This window comes from Ctenocephalides felis, unplaced genomic scaffold (genome assembly GCF_003426905.1).
Source record: "Ctenocephalides felis isolate EL2017-DRISC unplaced genomic scaffold, ASM342690v1 CF-g0.4_SCAFFOLD_01492, whole genome shotgun sequence".
Classification (NCBI taxonomy): Eukaryota; Metazoa; Arthropoda; class Insecta; order Siphonaptera; family Pulicidae; genus Ctenocephalides; species Ctenocephalides felis.
The window spans coordinates 8,606,363-8,626,165 of NW_020537646.1; the positions used below are offsets into that span (position 1 = coordinate 8,606,363).

The 19,803-nt window shown below is 31.9% G+C and overlaps 1 protein-coding gene across 2 annotated transcripts in view; it reads left to right on the plus strand.

The window, feature by feature from the left end:
• The first annotated feature begins 819 nt into the window (after positions 1-819).
• Positions 820-19,803, plus strand: part of LOC113370743 (limbic system-associated membrane protein-like) — a 264,282-nt gene continuing 245,298 nt past the window's right edge. For both annotated transcript variants that reach the window (XM_026611433.1, XM_026611432.1), the window contains exon 1: positions 820-920. In XM_026611433.1, the coding sequence (XP_026467218.1) occupies positions 848-920 (73 nt within the window). In that variant the 5' untranslated portion in view covers positions 820-847. The remainder of the gene's footprint in view (positions 921-19,803) is intronic.

The window sequence follows — 19,803 nt, forward strand, 5'->3', positions numbered from 1 at the left end:
CGGAATGTCATCGTATAATGAATTGATGAACGCCCGCAGAATTGTTTCGATGTATTCTATGCAAATGTAGATTGTAGTGTTTGTCAGGCATTATAATAAATCTTTGTTTGCGATTTAATGAAACGCCACTATACCTACTCGTACTATTCGGCGGCAAATAACAAGCGGACCATGACTGCCAATATAATTTTACATCGGAATAACTAATTGGGATATTCGTACTATCGTAATATATCAGCCTTGTTAATGCTTTACAACAGATGAATAAATATTTGCATATAATTTGTTATATTATCATGCACTATACGCTCGAATTTAATATTACTACGAGCTTTAAATATAATAATATTACACGGGCCAGAGCGATATTTTATTACCGGCTCACAAATGACTTATTTACTTTGTAAATGAATATATGTTTGGATATACGGGGAAGATATAATTATAATATATGTTTTTGAATTCAATTATATATAAGAGACGTCATAAAGTTAATTTTATAGCGCCCGTAGCAAGTGAATGTAATGTAATTGAATTTTATATTTTTACTTGATGATACTAAATAGCTAAATATGATGAAGTATTTAAATAGAATAAAAAGAATAAATAAATTACAAACTAGTTTATATATATATATATATATATATATATAAATCTATTACATAAGTTTTACCTTTTAATGTATTAAATCTCTCACTAGTCTTTTTAACTTTGACCATTTTCTAAATAGTTTTCTTTTATAATGTGATTGTTTTGTTTCAGCCTCGTTGTCGTTGTGACTTAGTGTACGAAGTGTGAGTAACAAATTGTATTTTGTGAAGTGATAGAAGTCAAAATTCAAACAGACATGACATCAACAAGTTTCCGGCTAATGGCGATGCTGATGCTGACGCTAAGCCCGAACTGCCGCGGAATATCAGGTTAGTGCATTTGTTAACACTTCGCGAAAATGGGGAAGGTAAATAGTCGTAGATTATCAGTTATTTATTTGTTTCGTTAGGAATAAAATTATTTAATCGATGATTTATTTTTGGTGTATTAAAATAATAAACAGGTGTGTATGATGTAGTCTATTTGCACTAGAAGTTTGAAAATCTAGTATTCAAAATTGTTTACCTAATACGTGAACTCTAAGAATTTCAATTAAAAATGCTCTAAGTTGTATATTTAAATCGTCTGGAAATGCAGAGGGTTATATATAAACGTGCGAAAGAAATCTGCATTCCTGAAGGTTTTGGACTTCATGCTCGATTATACTTAATGGATCGGAACTTTCCTAATTATTTTGGAAAGAGTTCTTTATTATACTACAAGTTATTTAAATTATCAATACAAGTTTTAATAAAATTAATTATAATAGGAATACATTTAACATTTTTGCATATTTTATTCGAATAAAATTAAAGTAAAATTGTATTGAATTGAAGTAAAATTAATTAATGAATTAGAATTTTCAAAATATCGAATATGGTAGAATAAGTAAAAATTGGCATATTGAAATTTTGAACATAAGAATCACTAATTCATATTTCATTTAACCTCGACTCTTTAATTTACCCGAATCACTAATTCATATTTCATTTACCCCATTGAAAAACTAATGTCTTGTGTAATGTACACACAGAAGCTATACTATCGTACAATTAAAACCTATAGAATTTAATTAAATACACACAATCCCAAGGCGCGCCCTTAAGAAACGTGAAAATGGAGAGAAAATACATTAAGGTCAAGCGAATGAAATGTACATTCGTCAGTGTTTGTTCCTTCGTGAAAAAATATATGTTTCGCGGCCCAGGGCATTAGTCTTTTCCTGGGCTTTCTGGCAATTCCTGGGAAAGTTCTTAAATCAAACGTTATGTAACGTACCTTTGATTGTTCATTGTAATTATATACTCTTACCCACTTACATAAATATGTATTAGATTGATATTAAGAAAAGTCATTTTAGTCTCAATTTATTAATTGATCACTGAAAAATATTTTTTTGCTTGTAAAATCTTGTTCAAAAATTGGGAATTTGTCATTTTGAATAAACAAGAATTGAATTGAACTTAAAGGATCATAGTTTCAGAAGCAATAAACAAAATCAGATATTATATGTATAATAATATGTAGGTGTGAAAAATCCTCAAGTCATAAAAATGTCTTTAGGCAGATATTTTGCAACAAACAGACATGTCTATTTCTACAGAAGATTCATATATAAATAACTCCATCTGGAATTTAAAATTTCCTGTTTTAATTCCTTTTCCCACGTGAGCCCGATTCCAAGAAAATATTTTCAAAAGATCAGGCGTGGCTTTGCGCTCGGTGTAGAAGATTGAGTAGTTTATATTAACCGTTGTCAGTGAAATATTAAGGCGAAAACAGAAGGCGCAAAATAGCTATTATTTTATAACTACTAATTGAATAAGTTGCCCTCGCGTGTATTTGTTCTTTCTTCGCAATGAACGGCTTGTTATCATGCGGCGGTGGAGGCGGAGGCCCATGGAGGACGGAGGTGCACGATAATCACATTACGCCGACCGAGCAGAGTGAAAATATTGTGTTAATTTCTGCTCCGTTGCCTTTCGCCATCATTCGATTTGGAGAAATCCAGTAATTGATAGCAATTATGATTATGGATGTTAATTTTCAAACGAACCAACTGCTACGGTATTGATCAATTCTAAGTAACAATTTCTATGTAAAATGTCAGTATATCGAGCCTTACAATGACGTAGTTGAGTTCGAGTTAAAAATCATGGTATTTCCGAGTAGTCGTATCATGTAAATCGGTTTAGTTTAGTTTTAAGTCAGTTGTGTAAAATGTAAAAGTGATAATGAAATTAATAACTATATCAAATCTTTTTGTTTGATTAATACTGATCAACGTTTCCATATATTTAGTGATAGCAGATTTTACATATTTTGTTAGCAGCAGTTGTAAGAACCCTATATATTTATTGTTATTATCAGAGGGATCTCTGATTATATATATATATATATATATATATATATATATATATATATATATATATATATAATATTTATAGCGATGAGTTTCCGCAAACAAGAGTTGCCAACTATGTCCCCCGTATCATATTTCATTCGATATCTATTTATTCAATAAAAACGCTTGACTAAGAAAATCTCATTCCCGTAATGATTGATTTTAAGACAGTGTGTACTCAACAAAACGTTCCATACATCGAGGTATTATCTTTCAATTTCAGCTATTTGATTTCTATTCCGGTGAGAATTTCTTCCAGAATAATAGAACTATTTTTCTTGGCTTCGAATCCTGAAACCCATTTGTTTTAGTGAAACGAAAAAAAATATGTTCGAACTAAACTGAACCGCAAAATGTCGGTACGTGCCTCAGGCGAACTGATGTAAGTGTTTCTGAAACGATTGCAAAAAGGATTGTATTGGCCGAGACGTCAAAATATACGTGTAAAGGTGAATTGGATACCTAATGGTCTCACCAAGGAAACGTTTTACTTGATACAGTTACTACTATGTTAATTCAATAAGCGACATGTAGGTTAGACCTAATATTAACAAAGCACGTATTCAAAATAATTCGAGTAAATTTGAATCTGAAGTTCGAAAAATTATCATCCTAGAGCTATCCTCCGCCCTCATTAGGCGCTTTTATGCTGATGTTGGAATAACGTTCCCATTCAGCTAGTATTACATTTGGAAATCATCTCTTTGATCATTACTTTTATTGCATTTATCTAGAAGCTCACCGACATGCTTCCTTTAAGAACTGTATATAAATGTTTAACGAGTGTTCGTTCCATTTTGCATAGAAAGTTGGAGATTACATTTAATAACCCGGAAGGGCTTGTATTCAATTATTTTTTTTCGAGGATCTGCGAATATTATATCGAAATGAAATTCTCATTCTGCATTAAAAGCAAAGTCGGTGTACGTACGGGATTTCACGGAATTAAAAACACTGATCGATACTCGAGTATTTGATATTTAAATAGGAATTCATATTTTTAATAACTCGGTAAGAGATAATATATATATATATATATATATATAATATATATATATATATAATATGTATGTATATATAAGTACACATTACTCAATGCAGTCAATTTGCAATCTAATTTTTAAAGTTAACATTATGACCCAGTGTAGTGTGCTTTTCATTTTATAATGGTATCCAGTTAAAATTTTTTTTCTCATTTTTTGAAGCATTTTCTCAGTTATCTCATACCAAATACAGAAATTTCTCACGAGTTTTTTGTAGGCTTTCATTAGTGTCCAAGTGTCTGATCCACATGTCATATGGCAAATGTACCATTTTATTAATTTCTTCTGCAATTGTGTTTGCTTTTGTTTTTGAAAGACCACTGTGACGCTTGCCATGCTTTCTTTCATTTGTAATATTTTTTTGACTGTAATCCAAGCTTGAATAAATATTTTGACATCTGATTGCTTTACAACATAATCCTTTGTGTTCGGTGCAGTCCTCTCTTATTTACCAGGACAATTATGGTACGTAACGTGTAACACAAAACGCATTCATAATTATATCGTGTCGAACATACATTGCTGCATGTAATTCGATAACATATTATACACTTTTTTCACGGGTTATTCAATATTTTTGAATAATACATTTTTTCAGGCTGTAAATTGGTAATTCGATATTGGTACCGCACGGTGAACATTATAAATACCACGACTGAATGTACTAATACTAAATATTGATGTACAACCGTGGCCATTACGATGTTATGAATAAGTATTGAAATCAATACGTCTAAGAATTTTGTTTCCCTTGGATTATGTTACCTTATATAATAATACGGATATTTTCCAAATGTCAATAAGGGAACACGAGGTAGAGGTATACCTACTCGTACGGGGGTTCATATCTCATGCAATAATAACACGTTCATATTTTATGGGTTTATGGATAAAGAAAGGAAGTTCATATGAACGTGGATTGCGAATTCAAGTATGTACACATAAGGAAAGGTTGAAAAAATAATTGAACCTTTGTAGGCACAGGATTTTTTTACTGCTAACTGTTGTAAAATCAAAATCTCATATTTTTATTTGAAGTGTTATAGGTATTTTTATTACAACGTGTTTTATTTTCGAACATGTTAATTGCGGCGTTTAATATATAATAATTCTATAATCATTTAAATATTTGTTAAGAGATAGTAATTCATTTGTTAGTATAGAGTAATAATAGGTTCATCGTGAAATACTACTGCAAAATAAATGCAAATGTACTGAATTTTGTTATCTGAGGACAATTATTGTGGGTTTAAGATATTATTGGCAAATTTATTATTTACAATTTATTGTATTGGGAGTTGTTTTCTTCTATAATAAAATGGCGTAAATATTCTTGCCTTCAGATCCAGAACTGAAACTAAACGAAAAAGAGTAAATATATGAAAAAACTACATTTCTTACATTTCTTACATAAAATTTCTAATACAAATTACTTAATAATTTTTATGTTTGCAAATATTTAAATAGTTCAATATTAATTAGTTTATTATGCTATTGCTCGAGTTGTCCATGTTGCTATTACACTTACGTTTATTTCTGAATTTAGTCCAAGCACCGAGTATAGTCAATACCGTATATTTTCAAAATATTTCAAATGAACTATATTGCTTCAACAAACTTGAACTATTCAAAATACCGCACTCGCATCCGAAACTCTCAAATTGTTCGCCGTTCTGTCTCGTGTATTAACAATTTTCCGGCATGTTCTACAAACGAAAAGCGTAGAAAAAATCTCATAGTACATAATTTAAAATAATTTCGTAAAAGTTGTCTTGCTCAAACGCGCCGTTATGCGATTACTCGTACTTTGTGTGCCGTTGACGGTAGCCCGTACGCCTGCTCTCATCTCATGCGATACATTGTTTTGTATGTTTGTTTTTGAGCTGTAAATGCCCGGAGAATGCATATAAACTTTTGCTCCGGCCCCGGAGCAGGAGCAAGAGCCGTAGCCGTAGCCGTAGCCGGAGTGATCTGTTCTGAATGCGATGAAACAAGAAAAGAATGCCACGGAAGCGCGTTCTTCGCATACGCTGCATCATCATATCGTGCCATTCGGCCGGCTGAAGGGCAGCGGGGGATCTAATATGAATTGTATGAATGTTTTTATCGTATGACGCGCACGTGAAAGCTCCTTTGTCTTATTCCTAGTTAGGTTGTTATTTTCTACGCGGAATTTTTGATGCATACTGTTTTATTACGACTCGTTACATGTCGAGTTTTGAAACACAGACAATTGTTATGTCTGCACGCCGAGAGGTTAACACAGGCAACATATGAGGGAAATTTGCATAAGTGTGGACGTAGTCATTAATCAGTTTGTGGTACGGAATATGAACTAGACTTAAGAGGTTATTCGATATGATTCATATTAATATATATATATATATATATATATATATATATATATATATATATATATATATATACTAGTAAACCCGACGAACTCCATTTCGCCACCAGATGGTTTCGTGAGCCAGATGAAGAAATTTTTTGTTAGTTTTATATTTGAAAAGGAAAAATTTGATTTTATTACACAACAGTAATGAATTTATTTCGATTACAAAAATGAAGTGTTTTTTAGTTGAACTTCTCCAAGTAAATGAAAGTGAATCCGCAAATTATCCGTTTCATTGAAGTGCTCTTTGGTAAACCACATTTTTTGGTTTTTGGTCTGACGTTAACACAAACAAAGCGGATGGTTTTCCAACTCGTAAACAGGCAACGTATAACTGCCCATGTGAAAAACAATGATTTTCTAAATAATCCATTTGAAATTTATCCCGCCATCACTAAGCGATTGGCGACTTGTTATTGCGAACGCAAGGCGAACTGGATATTGCAATCGTTTGAAGTCAAAACGAAGACCAGTCGAAATCATTGGTATGTCACCAAATCGCCAGCAAATTTTGATTGAATGGTGAAATTCAGTGCGTGTACATCATTATTCTTTGCGGCAAGAATTGCTCGTTGACTTAACCAAGCATAATTCTGATAGTTCTCACTAATGTCATTACTCGAATTTTTAATTGCGGTGTGAAGTTCCTGCAATTTGCATTGAGGCACGATGCACCACTAATTTTCGCTATAAACCTTGCGGAGCCTGAGACCTTTCCAACGAATGCAAAATTGTTGAAATCGATTCGTGCGTTCTGGAGTTATTTCGTCAGGAAGGAAAACCCGACTTATTTTTATATATATATAGGAGATATATATACGAACTCTTATTTTTTGTTATCGTTATTGTTTAATATGTTTCTACATTAATTTCTTTACAGTCAACTCAATATATTTTACCAGCAACTACTTTCTTATCAAAACACTATCTATGTCTTTTGACATAGTCATATTATATACTATTTTTTTCAATTATGTTTTTTTAAATAACATTTTTAATTTGATAAATAATCATAATTCAAGTGATACATGACTACCTGAATCTGTATGATTATCTAATGAGTCGATAATCTTTTATCAATGCCTTTGATTTAACAAACTATCAAAAAGTGCTATTGCTAAATCTCCGATTCGAATTCATTCCTCTTGCCCCGATACTCATCAATATATATTACCATAATCGGTTTTCATGTTCGATATAATAAATTATGTGACAATACATAATTCCCGGTTGTGTATAAACTGCGTCAAAACAGTATGCGGTGTAACATTAGTTTAGTTTAGTTTCGAACGTCGACCGGGCCATCGTATCAGTCAGGCGTCGCGTCGCGCCGCGTCGTCTGCTCTAAGCCTCCATTGATTGATGGCCCATAGACATAGACATAGACAACCGAAATGACCATGGGCTTGGGGGCTTGGGGGCTTGGGGGCTACCATCGCCCCCATCCGTTTGCACGGGAGCTTTAGTTCACTTAATCACTATACTATTACCGGGCACAAAAACTGATATACTGTACTCACATATTGTAGATAGTACGTACGCTGTGTAATAGTGAAGTCTGAGTGTATTTATGATCACATAACTCAGCCTTTGACATTTTCACTATGTTATCTGCCAGAGGTTGGCGCGTACTATTTTTATTCCACTTCAGCGCGTTTAATCAAAGAATCAGACTTATGGGTGGTGGTTACATGGTAAAGAGTTCAAAATATCAATAATCTTTCATTTTAGGATTATGTAGGTTACTTCTATCCAATATACATTGTACGCGCAAGTTTATTAGATTTGAATTGTTTGTGAGGAAAATCATGTCATTTTTAGGTTTTTATTTTTTTTTTTACTCGCTTTTTCTTATAATGAAACTATCAAGTATTCCAAGTTCTGATGAAACTTGCCAACACACTTTAAAGCATTTTGTTACAGAAAGGCCTCTCAAAATTGACCAATTTTGAAAATTTTAAGTTTATGGTTCAACAAAAAGTCTTTCTTCTGGGGAGGCAATTATTTCATTATTTTTTACTTTGGTCCTAGGAATAAAAAAGTTTAAATAAACAAAAGTAATTCAAATTAGCCATTATAACCGTAAAATGGTACATTTTTACTCCAAAACTCTAGGCACTTACACTCATAATTTTCAAACTATGTGATACATTTTTTATATTTTAATTTTTGTAATAAGTATGATCAATATTATCACCCCATTTGACCTTGACTATGAGTTCTGGAGCACCCTGTATACATTATATATGTATAATATTATGTGGTTATTCTCGTTAGAAGAAATTATGATCATAAAGCATAATTAAAATGAGAACAAGAGATCATAAATTATAAATAGAATAAGAATAAGAAACCTTAATGATGTTTTCAGCCCAACGTTCAAAGTATTGTATTTCAGATTATTTGATTATTTTCAACCAAATCGAGGACATTTCTATAGACTTTTGATTGTTTTCGCCAAGACAACCGATCATTTTGTAAAGTTTCACAAATTCTAATACAACCCTTCTGAAAAGAGAGTAGGAACGAAATTATAGGCCTGAGTAAACTTTGATCATTTTTCAAGTATTAAATTTCTAATCATCAATAATTACTTTGAGTTGATTATAAATACTATATGTCAACAGAAATTATCAGAATGTTTACACACACACACACACATATATATATATATATATATATATATATATATATATTTGCCAATAATAATAGTATCAATCATACTACTACGAATTAACTCGTCGTACAACTTTGTTTAAATTCCGTTCTATTCAATTTTATCTAGCGTCATCGTAGTTTCTGCAACAGCATAGTGCATAATACCATATAAAAATATTATAATTAATCCAAAAGTTGTTTGAGCTTTTCAATTAAGCTCAGCGAATATTTCTATGGTTTACGTCATTCAACTGGGCTCCCGCTTTCCCGCTTTCCCGCCGCCGCCGTCGCCCGCGCTATAGCCGGGCAGCGCTCTCATTGTTAACATAACAAGAAAACTTATTTTAAACGAGTATGAATACAAAAATATACTAGACTCCACAATAACGAAGCTGGCACTGTCTTCTATTATTCTTTGTGTTTCAAATCTACACTTTATTGAATATGTATAGTTGATAAAACTTTTGCGTTTTGTTACGAAAATTCACTGAATTGTGTGAAATGATTTCACTACAAACTTCGAAACAAAGGCTTAATTGTAGTATTGATTATTGTAGTTTGTATGAGGAGCTGATTTATGGAGGGACCTGTGATTGTCAGGGATATATATATATATATATATATATATATATATATATATATTAGGGTGGTCCTTAAAATGATCATTTTCGAATTTCCTTGCTCCCAGGGGCTCAAATGGTTTCAAATAGATAAAAAACAATTCTCTGAAAGTTTTAGCTCTTAATATTAACGTTTAGATAGAGCGCAATTCAATCAAAGTTTTGTATAGAGATAGCATGAAAAAATTTTCAAAAATTTAAAAAATGTTGTTTAGATGTAATTTAGCGAACAAATGAATGAATAAAACTCATTCATTTGTCGATAAGTTATACCTAACACATTTTTTTTAAATTTTCAAAAATTTTTCCATGCTCTTTCCATACAAACTTTGATTGTATTGCGCTCTATCTAAACGTTAATATTAAGAGCTAAAACTTTCAGAGAATTGTTTTTTATCAATTTGGAACCATTTGAGCCCCTGGGAGCAAGGAAATTCGAAAATGACCATTTTAAGGACCACCCTAATATATATATATATCAAATAGTTTATATGATAAATTTACTCCGAAACAATTCGGAGAGTATTTCAACTTATAATTAGAAAGTTGCCTTGAACGTAGCTTTTCCTGTATTGTGACTAATGATTTTATATTTTTATTTTAATGTTACTTATCAAATATAACTGTTTATTATATTATTTAAAAGAATAATGGAAATGATAAAAAAATAAGAAGTTATTATATTAATATTCAGTTGCTTTTCGAAATCTTTTATTTAATGCCTTATTACTAATAGTAGTGTTGAGTTGTACCACTTTACTAGTAGAAAAATAAAATTAATTAGAAGTAAATATGAAAATTTACATGTCCTTTAGTGGTTAATGTAGAAATGATTATTTTTCTGCTTTTCATAAAAGAAAGTGCAAAATAGCTTTATTATCCTTACAAGTGCTTCATAATATAGCCGAAAAACATAATTTATTATGATGAGTAGTCGAAGTTTCATCATAGAATTTGAATCAATAATACGTCTTTTCTTCTATTAGTTGGATAAACATGATAATCATCGTACTTAATATGATTTATAGATTGTCGAATGTAATTTTATACGGCTTATAAACATCTTTAATGTGAAAAATAGATCAAAGAAAATTATATTATTAATATTGCTATCTTATATTATTCTAGACATAAAAGTCTAGTATACTAGAGTCACTTCTTAAATAAAATAGCAACTAAAGATTAGATTAAGTTCTGAAATGTTGAGCTTAAAAAATGACCAAGTTGCCTTTGTAACCAATTAGAAAAATCTAGAGGTTCATAAATGTTATAAGCACAGTCTATCAGAAGGGATGAGAGTAATGACATTTTAATTCGAGTATGTGTGTACTTTTTTCGCGGTCTTTTTTGTATTCTTATCGGCATTTGGCTTGTTTATTTCTGCAATTTTAGTTATGTGTATATTTCTCCATAAGTCGATGTTAAGCCTCGTCCAAAATTGATGGTCCCCAATTTCGATTGGTCGCCATTCGATGTGTATTTCAGTGTCGTCGAACGTGCGCTATCGAAGATCGCTCGCTTTGCCGCCACATCACTTTGCTGCCGCCCTACCGCCCTTACCGCCCTCGCCGCCTTGCCGCCCGACTTTCATGTCATTATATTTGTCAGTGCGTAGCTGTATTATGGTTTCCAGGCATGTCATTGGATTACCGAAAGGGATTTCTATGCCTGATTTATTGCTACTAGTGGTTTTAATATCCGATTTACTCCACCAGAAACCACACCGGGGACTCGATTACAACTTATAATATAAGATCTGTTTTGTTCAGGGGATTCTCATTGTCAGCACGATAGAGCTTTTAAGCTAATAAATAAATTTATATGGTCGCTTGATTGGAGACACATTCAAATAAATAAATAGGAAGATCCAGGACCACATTGCTGTTGTAATAAAGTGGCAAATTATTGACACAAATATAGTACTATCTCAAATAATAATATTATAGTTTTTATATTTTTATTATTTTTGTTATATACTATGTCAACAAAACGGTTAATTAAATATAGTTTTTAATTTAATTTAATTTTTTTCAATTGTTAAATATTTCAGCACCATATACAATATTTACCCCTAATAAAAAATTAATTCCATATCCACGTTTTGTGTACATTTTCAATACATTCAATTACAACGCGGAAAATCACTCTGCATTTTAATAGTCATTTTTATTTTTTCAGGTCGATATTTACTCTACGTAAAATATATTTATTAGTTTATTTTTTCCAGAATGTGGCGTTATAAATGCTAGTGCGGTTGATATGTTGACATTTAATAGATTAAGTATGAAATGATTAAAAAAGAGAAAAAAAGCTTTAATGTGAATTCATCACGAAGCCAAGCCGCGAAGTCAACAAAGCGTTAAAGCTCATGCCGTGCTTTTGCCTGATATAATATATACATTACTGATATTACCTAATGGCGTTTTTAAAAATATGAGCTGACGTTATGTAATACTGTGTATTATTGTCATAATATGAAGTATAATATTTAGAAAAGAGTTGTTGTAAACGCTTCTGTATTAATCCACATGGCACTTAGTCTATTTAGTCAATTAGTCTCTATCTTTAACCAGTTTTGAAAATTTTGTCTTGATTCTAGAAACCTTGGGGGCAATTGTGAGATTATTTTTGACTGTAGTTCTATAAATGTTATTCACGGTGATGATCTTAAAATTTAAATGAACCAAAATAAACTAAGTACAGTAACTGAAATTTGATCACAATTGGACCAAAGCTCCGGCTAGATTCTACCTAAGAGTTCATAATTCTCAAGCTACGTGGGACAAGTTTTTTTCTATTTTTTTATGATATTTAAAATCAATACCATCACTCTGTTTAGGCTAGACGTTGAGTCATGGAAAATCCTATATATTGTTAAAAATTGTATTTCCACTCAATAATCTGCTTATAAGCGTTTTCCAAGGCATACCAGAAGTTCTATGACGACCATTAGTGAACTTAGAGTTGAACTGTCGAACATTGTACAATACGTCCAACAATTAAACGTTTGACACCATGTCTTATTAAATGAACTTCACAAATAATAGTTTTGGCAAAGTTTAAAGTTCGCACAGAACTTGACTCTCGAAAATTGATCCAACTATTTCACTCTGAATCGACAATTGCACAACCTAGGAAATTCAATAGTTGGATGCTGGCACATTGCAGAAGTAGAATGATGAAAAATGTTTACAAAAACACATCAAATTCTCTTTCTCTTTTGACGAGATCAGTCATCATAAATATTACTATTCAAAGTTACATTTCAACATAATTTTTACATCCTAAAAGCAAACTTTGCCACTATTCATTTCGTACGGGTTTTGTACATTTCTTGTTAATTAACAAAATTTGTTAATTAAATCTTACTCGGCTGTAGAAAGTTTTCATATTCTAGTGGTAAAGGCCTTAGCCTTAGCTCGAGAATTCAAACATTTTCGATTCGCGATCCTGTTTTACATGTGGGCTTTCTACTCCTCTCCGGATGAGTTTCCGCGCGATAGTTTGCCGCGAGTTTCAAACGTTGCTGTCGGTCGGAACTTCACTTTAAACTTGAACAATTTTCTTTGGCGCTGATTCCAGTCTCGTGTTTTTTTCGCTGTTTCCGCGTTTGTTTCTTTGCCCTAGACAGATGTTCTTTGAAACTCTGCAAAGTGTAATTGCACGCCGTTTGTTTACACCGTTATTCTTTTACGATTTCTTTGTACCGGTAATTTCAATATTTTTGTGTTTATACAAGATAGGAGAAATACAATTCAAATTTGGTACATTATCGTTAACTATATATAAAATAGTTTTATTTACTTATCAGCCTTTATAAAGATATTCTGGTCTATGTGGGTAATATATTTATTTTAGCAATGGTATCAAATGTTGTGGTGCGTGCAATTCCTTCCGTAGCTATAATATTCTCGCGTAAAGTGTATCTAGTCATTTCTCTTGTTGAAGGATCCTGGCGGGTTAATGACTATCTATTAAACTCAACAAAGGAATAACTGAAAAAACAAAGCGTGTCACCGGAATATTTGACATGTCGATGAGTTCAGAAAAAGAACAGGACAAAAGCCCAAGTCCTGACAAAAACTCGTCCCGTTGTAAATCCACCGCATTCGTTGTGCCACACGAATAATCTTCCATCGCAACACTGGTCACTATTCACTTAGTCACGATGTTTAGTTTTTTTCCTCCTTCTAATGCGCTTAATCTCAAATTTCACCATTGTGTGCTCACAATATGTTCTCCAAACTTTTTTCCACCCGGGAAAAAAATGATTGCCCAATCGATAACGCAGTAACAATATCCGCTATTACGAATGCGAAAATATTTATTTCGCTTAATAGGTTTATATTCTATTATTTCGTTGAAACTCGACGCTTTTATTGCAAAAAATATAGTTTTTAATGTATGCTGCGGACTGAATTGTGTTCCGCATATACCGCGCAGATGTACGCCATACATATTTTAACAGAAACACGTTTCGCAATTGCACTGATATATTAAAAATCGTTCGTTAAATTTATTTTAGCTTTTAAAATTGCTTGTTATAACAATCTGCAATAGATTGCATATTGATGAAGGGGACGCCAAAAGTAATTGAATAATAGGAAAATGTAAATATATGGTTAATGCTCAAATAACTTATAACAAGGATAATTAACACCACAAATCGAAATCATACAGCAATAAGTTAAATAATATAATAACCAAAATAACAAAAAAAAAATATTCATATTCCACGTTTCATCTAATAGTAGATGATCAGTAGACCGTTTTGTGTTACAAGTACAGTATAATCCAACAATCTCTGCATTGTTTCTGATCCTGCTAACGAGAAATAATAATTTGATTCAATATTGCATATGTCTGGAACCGCCGTCTAATTGAAATTTCACACACTGACTACTCGGGCCATTGAATGCGGCAACCGGCAACCGGCAACGGCTACTCAAGACATTTCACAATCGACCGCGAAGCATTGCAGGGGCTACTGTTGGCCGCTCAACAATCGCCTCGGCCTCCGCCCCCGGGGGTTACTCGACTCCTAAGTCCTACGACTCTCGAGCAAATAGTGTATAAGCCTTTTGTTCCCGCATAGTGGCCAAGTCTTGAATGTATCCAATTGCACTCGACTGTATGCTCTACAAATTGTTCTCTTGTACGGCTACAATACTGATGTAAAACTCGATCGCATTGTAGTGTGCAATTTGACCTGTAACGTTTATTATTACGTAAACTCCAAGAACTTCTGACACCGGAGAGCTTGTGGGCGAAAATGTACTTCACTCGGAACATACCGATGGTCAATGTTTAAGAGAAACATCGTTTGCGAAATTGTTCACACCAACTGGGTAAAATATCTCTGATTTTTTTAAGGTTCTTTTAGTCCTTCTATTCCGCCTGTATTTAAGCTTTTATAGTGGTTTCATATTCAGTTATCACTAAAAGTGCTCAAAACCAAAAAAGTACCAACGGCAAAAAATACTTTTGTTATGTATATTAATACATGGCCATTTACCTCCTGTTAGCGTTATCGTTAGAACTTCAAAATAGTATCATTAAAAATTCTCTGTTTCACTTGAATTTGAAATAAAGTCGGTGGAACTTTCTACCCGCGTCTACTGCATGTGACTACTAACAAAATTACAAATCTTTCACATGTATAATATATAAAATAGTTTTTATTTTAACTTAGTAATCATGTTCCTATAGTACTTAGTAATCATGGTAACTATTGATTAACTACAACCAAAAAATAATTAGGAACAACACTTATAGGGCTTCAGAATTCAATTCTGAAACAGATTGAGAGTCATTCACATATATTAAATGAATACTGATTTAATTATATTAGAATGCAGCCAAAGAAATACTAGTTCAGGAAATGAATAATGAAGAATAAAACTGTTACTTGAAAAACAATATTGGTAAAATATTCATTAATTTATGTACTAATAGTGCAGCTTACCTCTGCGCGGCATATTGACTGAATTATAAAACAATAAAACAATTCCGAATAAAATTATATCAATAACCCAACGACAAATGATGTGAAACTTGATTCCTTCGACCAATAAGAATTGATTGGAAATATTTCCCCATGTATTATTATTATTTTAAGCGACCTTAAATATTAAACGAGTATAAACCCCAATCAGAACGGTTCGGCCGGTTTCGGTGCGGTGCGGTATCAAATAACAGTTTTACACGCGGTGAAACAATATTTAATGATTTGCTGTATTAATTATTGCTTTGCGTTTCAAATTATTATACATAACCTTTTAATGAACAATGCATAATTTCATGATATACATTGCTTTTATTCGATATGAGTCCATTTAATTAAATGTAAACATGATAGTGGATGTGGAGTAAAAGCGATAGGTAAAATACATCAATGTATTTCATCAATCGAATAGAAAGCTTAATTATAAACAGATTTTGATCGATTGTCAATAACGCGCTTGGTTTGTTTTAGATTCGAATGAAATTATTTTTGGTGATGCGGTTATTGGTCATATTATAATGCATATTAAATACAGCCTACAGTTATACACAAATATTTGGGAAAATTGGAAACTTAATAATAATAAGTTGTGAATCTATAGATTCAAAATTGACCAGAAATTCCATTTTGCAAATTGAAGCTAACAAATATTCATGCCATTTAGGTTTAAATACGTTTTTTTTTTTAATTTAAACAAAAATGAATCCAGAACAACCAGAAATTACATAATCACAATAATTTATTACCAGGTCCAATGCTATACAAATTTTATTATTCAGAATGAAAAATGGGCTTTTGAATTAAAGTTCATTGAATTTCCGGACATCGACGTTTTTAGTATGTTTTGCATTTTATATCTCGCACATATTTTTGCATTTAAATAAATCCGGTGCTGTTTATAGATGCACAAAACAATGCAAAATTAATTTTGGAAATTTTAATCTATGATTCAAATTTGATGCAGTTAGTAAAATTACATATTGTACATGAGATTTTTAGTTATTGTATAGTATTTCTTACATCAGTATTGAAATGGATAGCAAGTAGGAAAAAATGCGTTAAAAATTAAAACATTTTGAAAATTGGCATGTTTTAATGTAACATAAATTTCTTTTTTAATCTTATCGTGACAGTGTTGAGACGTTGTTGTCTGGTTTTGGAATACAAATCCAAACTTGTTCTGTCAGTGTTTTGGGAAACCAAATCCAAACTTGTCCTGATAGTAATGAGGCATTGTTCTCTGGCAAGTGGAATCCAAATCCAAACTTGTCCTGATGGTGTTTTGAAAATCCAAGTCCTAACTTGTCCTGATGGTGTTTTGGGAATCCAAATCCAAAATGTGCTGTTAGTGATGACCCACTAGCCAGAGGAAGTACTCTGGCTAGTGGGTTTGGAATCCAAATCCAAACTCGTCCTGATAGTGTTTTTTTAATCTTGTCCTGATAGTGTTTTTTAATTTTTTTTTTTTTAATTTAAATCCAAAGTTTAGATGATCCTCAAAGCGCCCATTGTAATTGTCTGATTGTTTTCGAATTTCATCGTTCAAATCATTCAAAATTTTGTAAGTAATTTATTTATGTAAGATTGGATGTTGAAAATAAACCCACCAAAATTTTTGATAATAATTTGATTTAGTAGTAACTTCAGTTTCTACGATGTTTTTGCTATTTTACTTAAAAGCGAGCCAAGTTAAGCCTATTTCAATTACCCCTTATACCCTACTCGTATAGTATTGTTATCACCAGGTATCGAACTATGTATATGCAATTATTACTATTTATTGGTTTGTTAATGGATTCCCTTGTTTGCCGATGTTGACACTGGACATTGGTAGCCCAGGTAGTCGGTAGTCGGTCTCGGCATAGGTGGTGCGCGCGTGCGATTGTCCGCGCCGTTTGTCAATATTGACGCGTTTGCCCCCGACTGATTAACTTGCACGCGTGCTGCTGGAACATATGTAAAAGCTCGATCGCATTTGTTCAGGCCGATGTAATTGAATACTGTTGTACTGTAATTTTTATTGATATTTGATTATCGGGTTTGGATAATATCTTTTTTTGTTTAAGCTACTGGAATATTTATGGTGTCAAACAGACACCTTGGTTGGTAAATAGAAAAAAATAGTTGCAAATAAAAATTTATTAACTGAACAGTATTTTAAAATTTGCGCTACATAAATATTTTTTGTTCTGAATTTATGATCCATTTTCAAAACTAAGCTACATGACATAATTATGAAGGACTTGTTTAAAAAAATTAACATAATGTATGTATTTTTTATCATTTGGACATATAAAATATTTTTTTTACTATTTTATATATATGTTTCTTTTTTTGTTTATATTAATTTGTTTGAAAATGCTGAAAATGAGTACAGAATTATCAACTTTGGTTGCTAATCGTATGGCAAATCTTGAACTAGATCTTTGAAGAAGTAACATCTGTTTTATACTGCAATTAACTACAAGAATTTATTTGATTTTCAAACAAACCGCAAAATTTCCAAACCACTTCCTCGTGCGTCGACTTTACTTTGACAAGAATATATGATTTATATTCACTTAAACATTAAAGCAGATAATATAAAATTGGAATTCTATATCCTAAACTAATGTTTATATACTAATCAATAATGAAAACTAGATGGGCTAATTTTGCTCAATTTCAATGGAAATAGTAAATTTAGTTTGTGTAATCGAATTGTTACTGAATTTCTGATTCTTTAAAATGTCTTATTAAAAAGAGAGAAGAGCAAAATTTACAGATTAATTTTTTGAAGCCTTTCTAATTTCAATGTAATTTTAGCCTATGTAATATTATAGTTGGCTATAAAATAAGGTAAAAAATAGGTAAAATTTTAGTATAGCGCTTATCAATAAAAATTATTCATTTTGAGGATTGTCTCAATGAAACATTTTTTTTTGAATAACTATATTTCATTTAATTATTTTACAACTTGTCTTTTAATAATTTCTTTCTTTCTAAACTTTCTATAACTATCTAACCCATAACTTCTTCAGCAACAACAATTTCGTTAGATGTAGTAAATAAGTCTTCAACTTTTTGCAGTCGTCACCATAGTCGCAACCCTTGCATTCAAAATATTACAAAATATAAGTTCAGTGTAAACATTTTATAATATAAAAATGTATATGTATAACAAATATTATTTTTCAAACGAGTGCCTATCTATAGAACCGCTCATCTACTTTAACATCCTCTATTCATCGAGGCGAAATTTTCATTAGCACCATCGGATTACTGAAGATTAAAATCATTGGTAGTCGGATTTCGTTAGTGCCGGCTGAAAAAAAAAAACAAAAGTTTACGTGTTGCATGAAAAATACATTCGGCGAACGATGAAGTAACGAGCAAACCCCTAGATTGTCGGTTTGGAATATCTGCTTTCGCCGCAATTGAAAAATACCATTTTATCCTTTTCGAGAGCATTTTCGCTCAACGTTCATGGAATTGAACGACGGCGAAAATAAGCGAGTGAATGAGTGAATAGTTGAATTGGTGAATGGGTGAATGACGTTTGTTATTGACTCAGTTTACTAGTACGGCTTACAACGTGTTGGTTGGTTTCCGTGTGCCTTTTTCCATACGCTATTTCGTAATGGAATTACTTCGAATAGGTGCAATCAGCCAGGAAGTTGGTAAAAGACACAAACTATTAGGTTTAATTATATACAAGTGACTACAGTGACAATTTAATATTGATTACTCTAAATTTTTGTTACCAGATCTTTTTCGTTACCATTATTAAATTTATAACATCTTATTACACCAATACAAGTAGTTACCAACAATAAGTTTGAACTGCGACAATATTGTAGAAGCATTTTAAAATGTTCTCTTTTGGTACAGTAGGTAATCTTGATATATCACATTAATGCACCTTCGGATGCTCACGCAAAAAATAAATAAATTGCACATATATATAGACACTAATTTGGCTGTCCTTCCTAATAAATTTCAAGTTCGTCTTCCGTCTTCCGCGCATCCCTGATAAATTCCGGAACGCGGCTGTCATTTACCGCAACCGGAGAAGTTTACAAACAGCCTACAATGTACAATGTACGTAC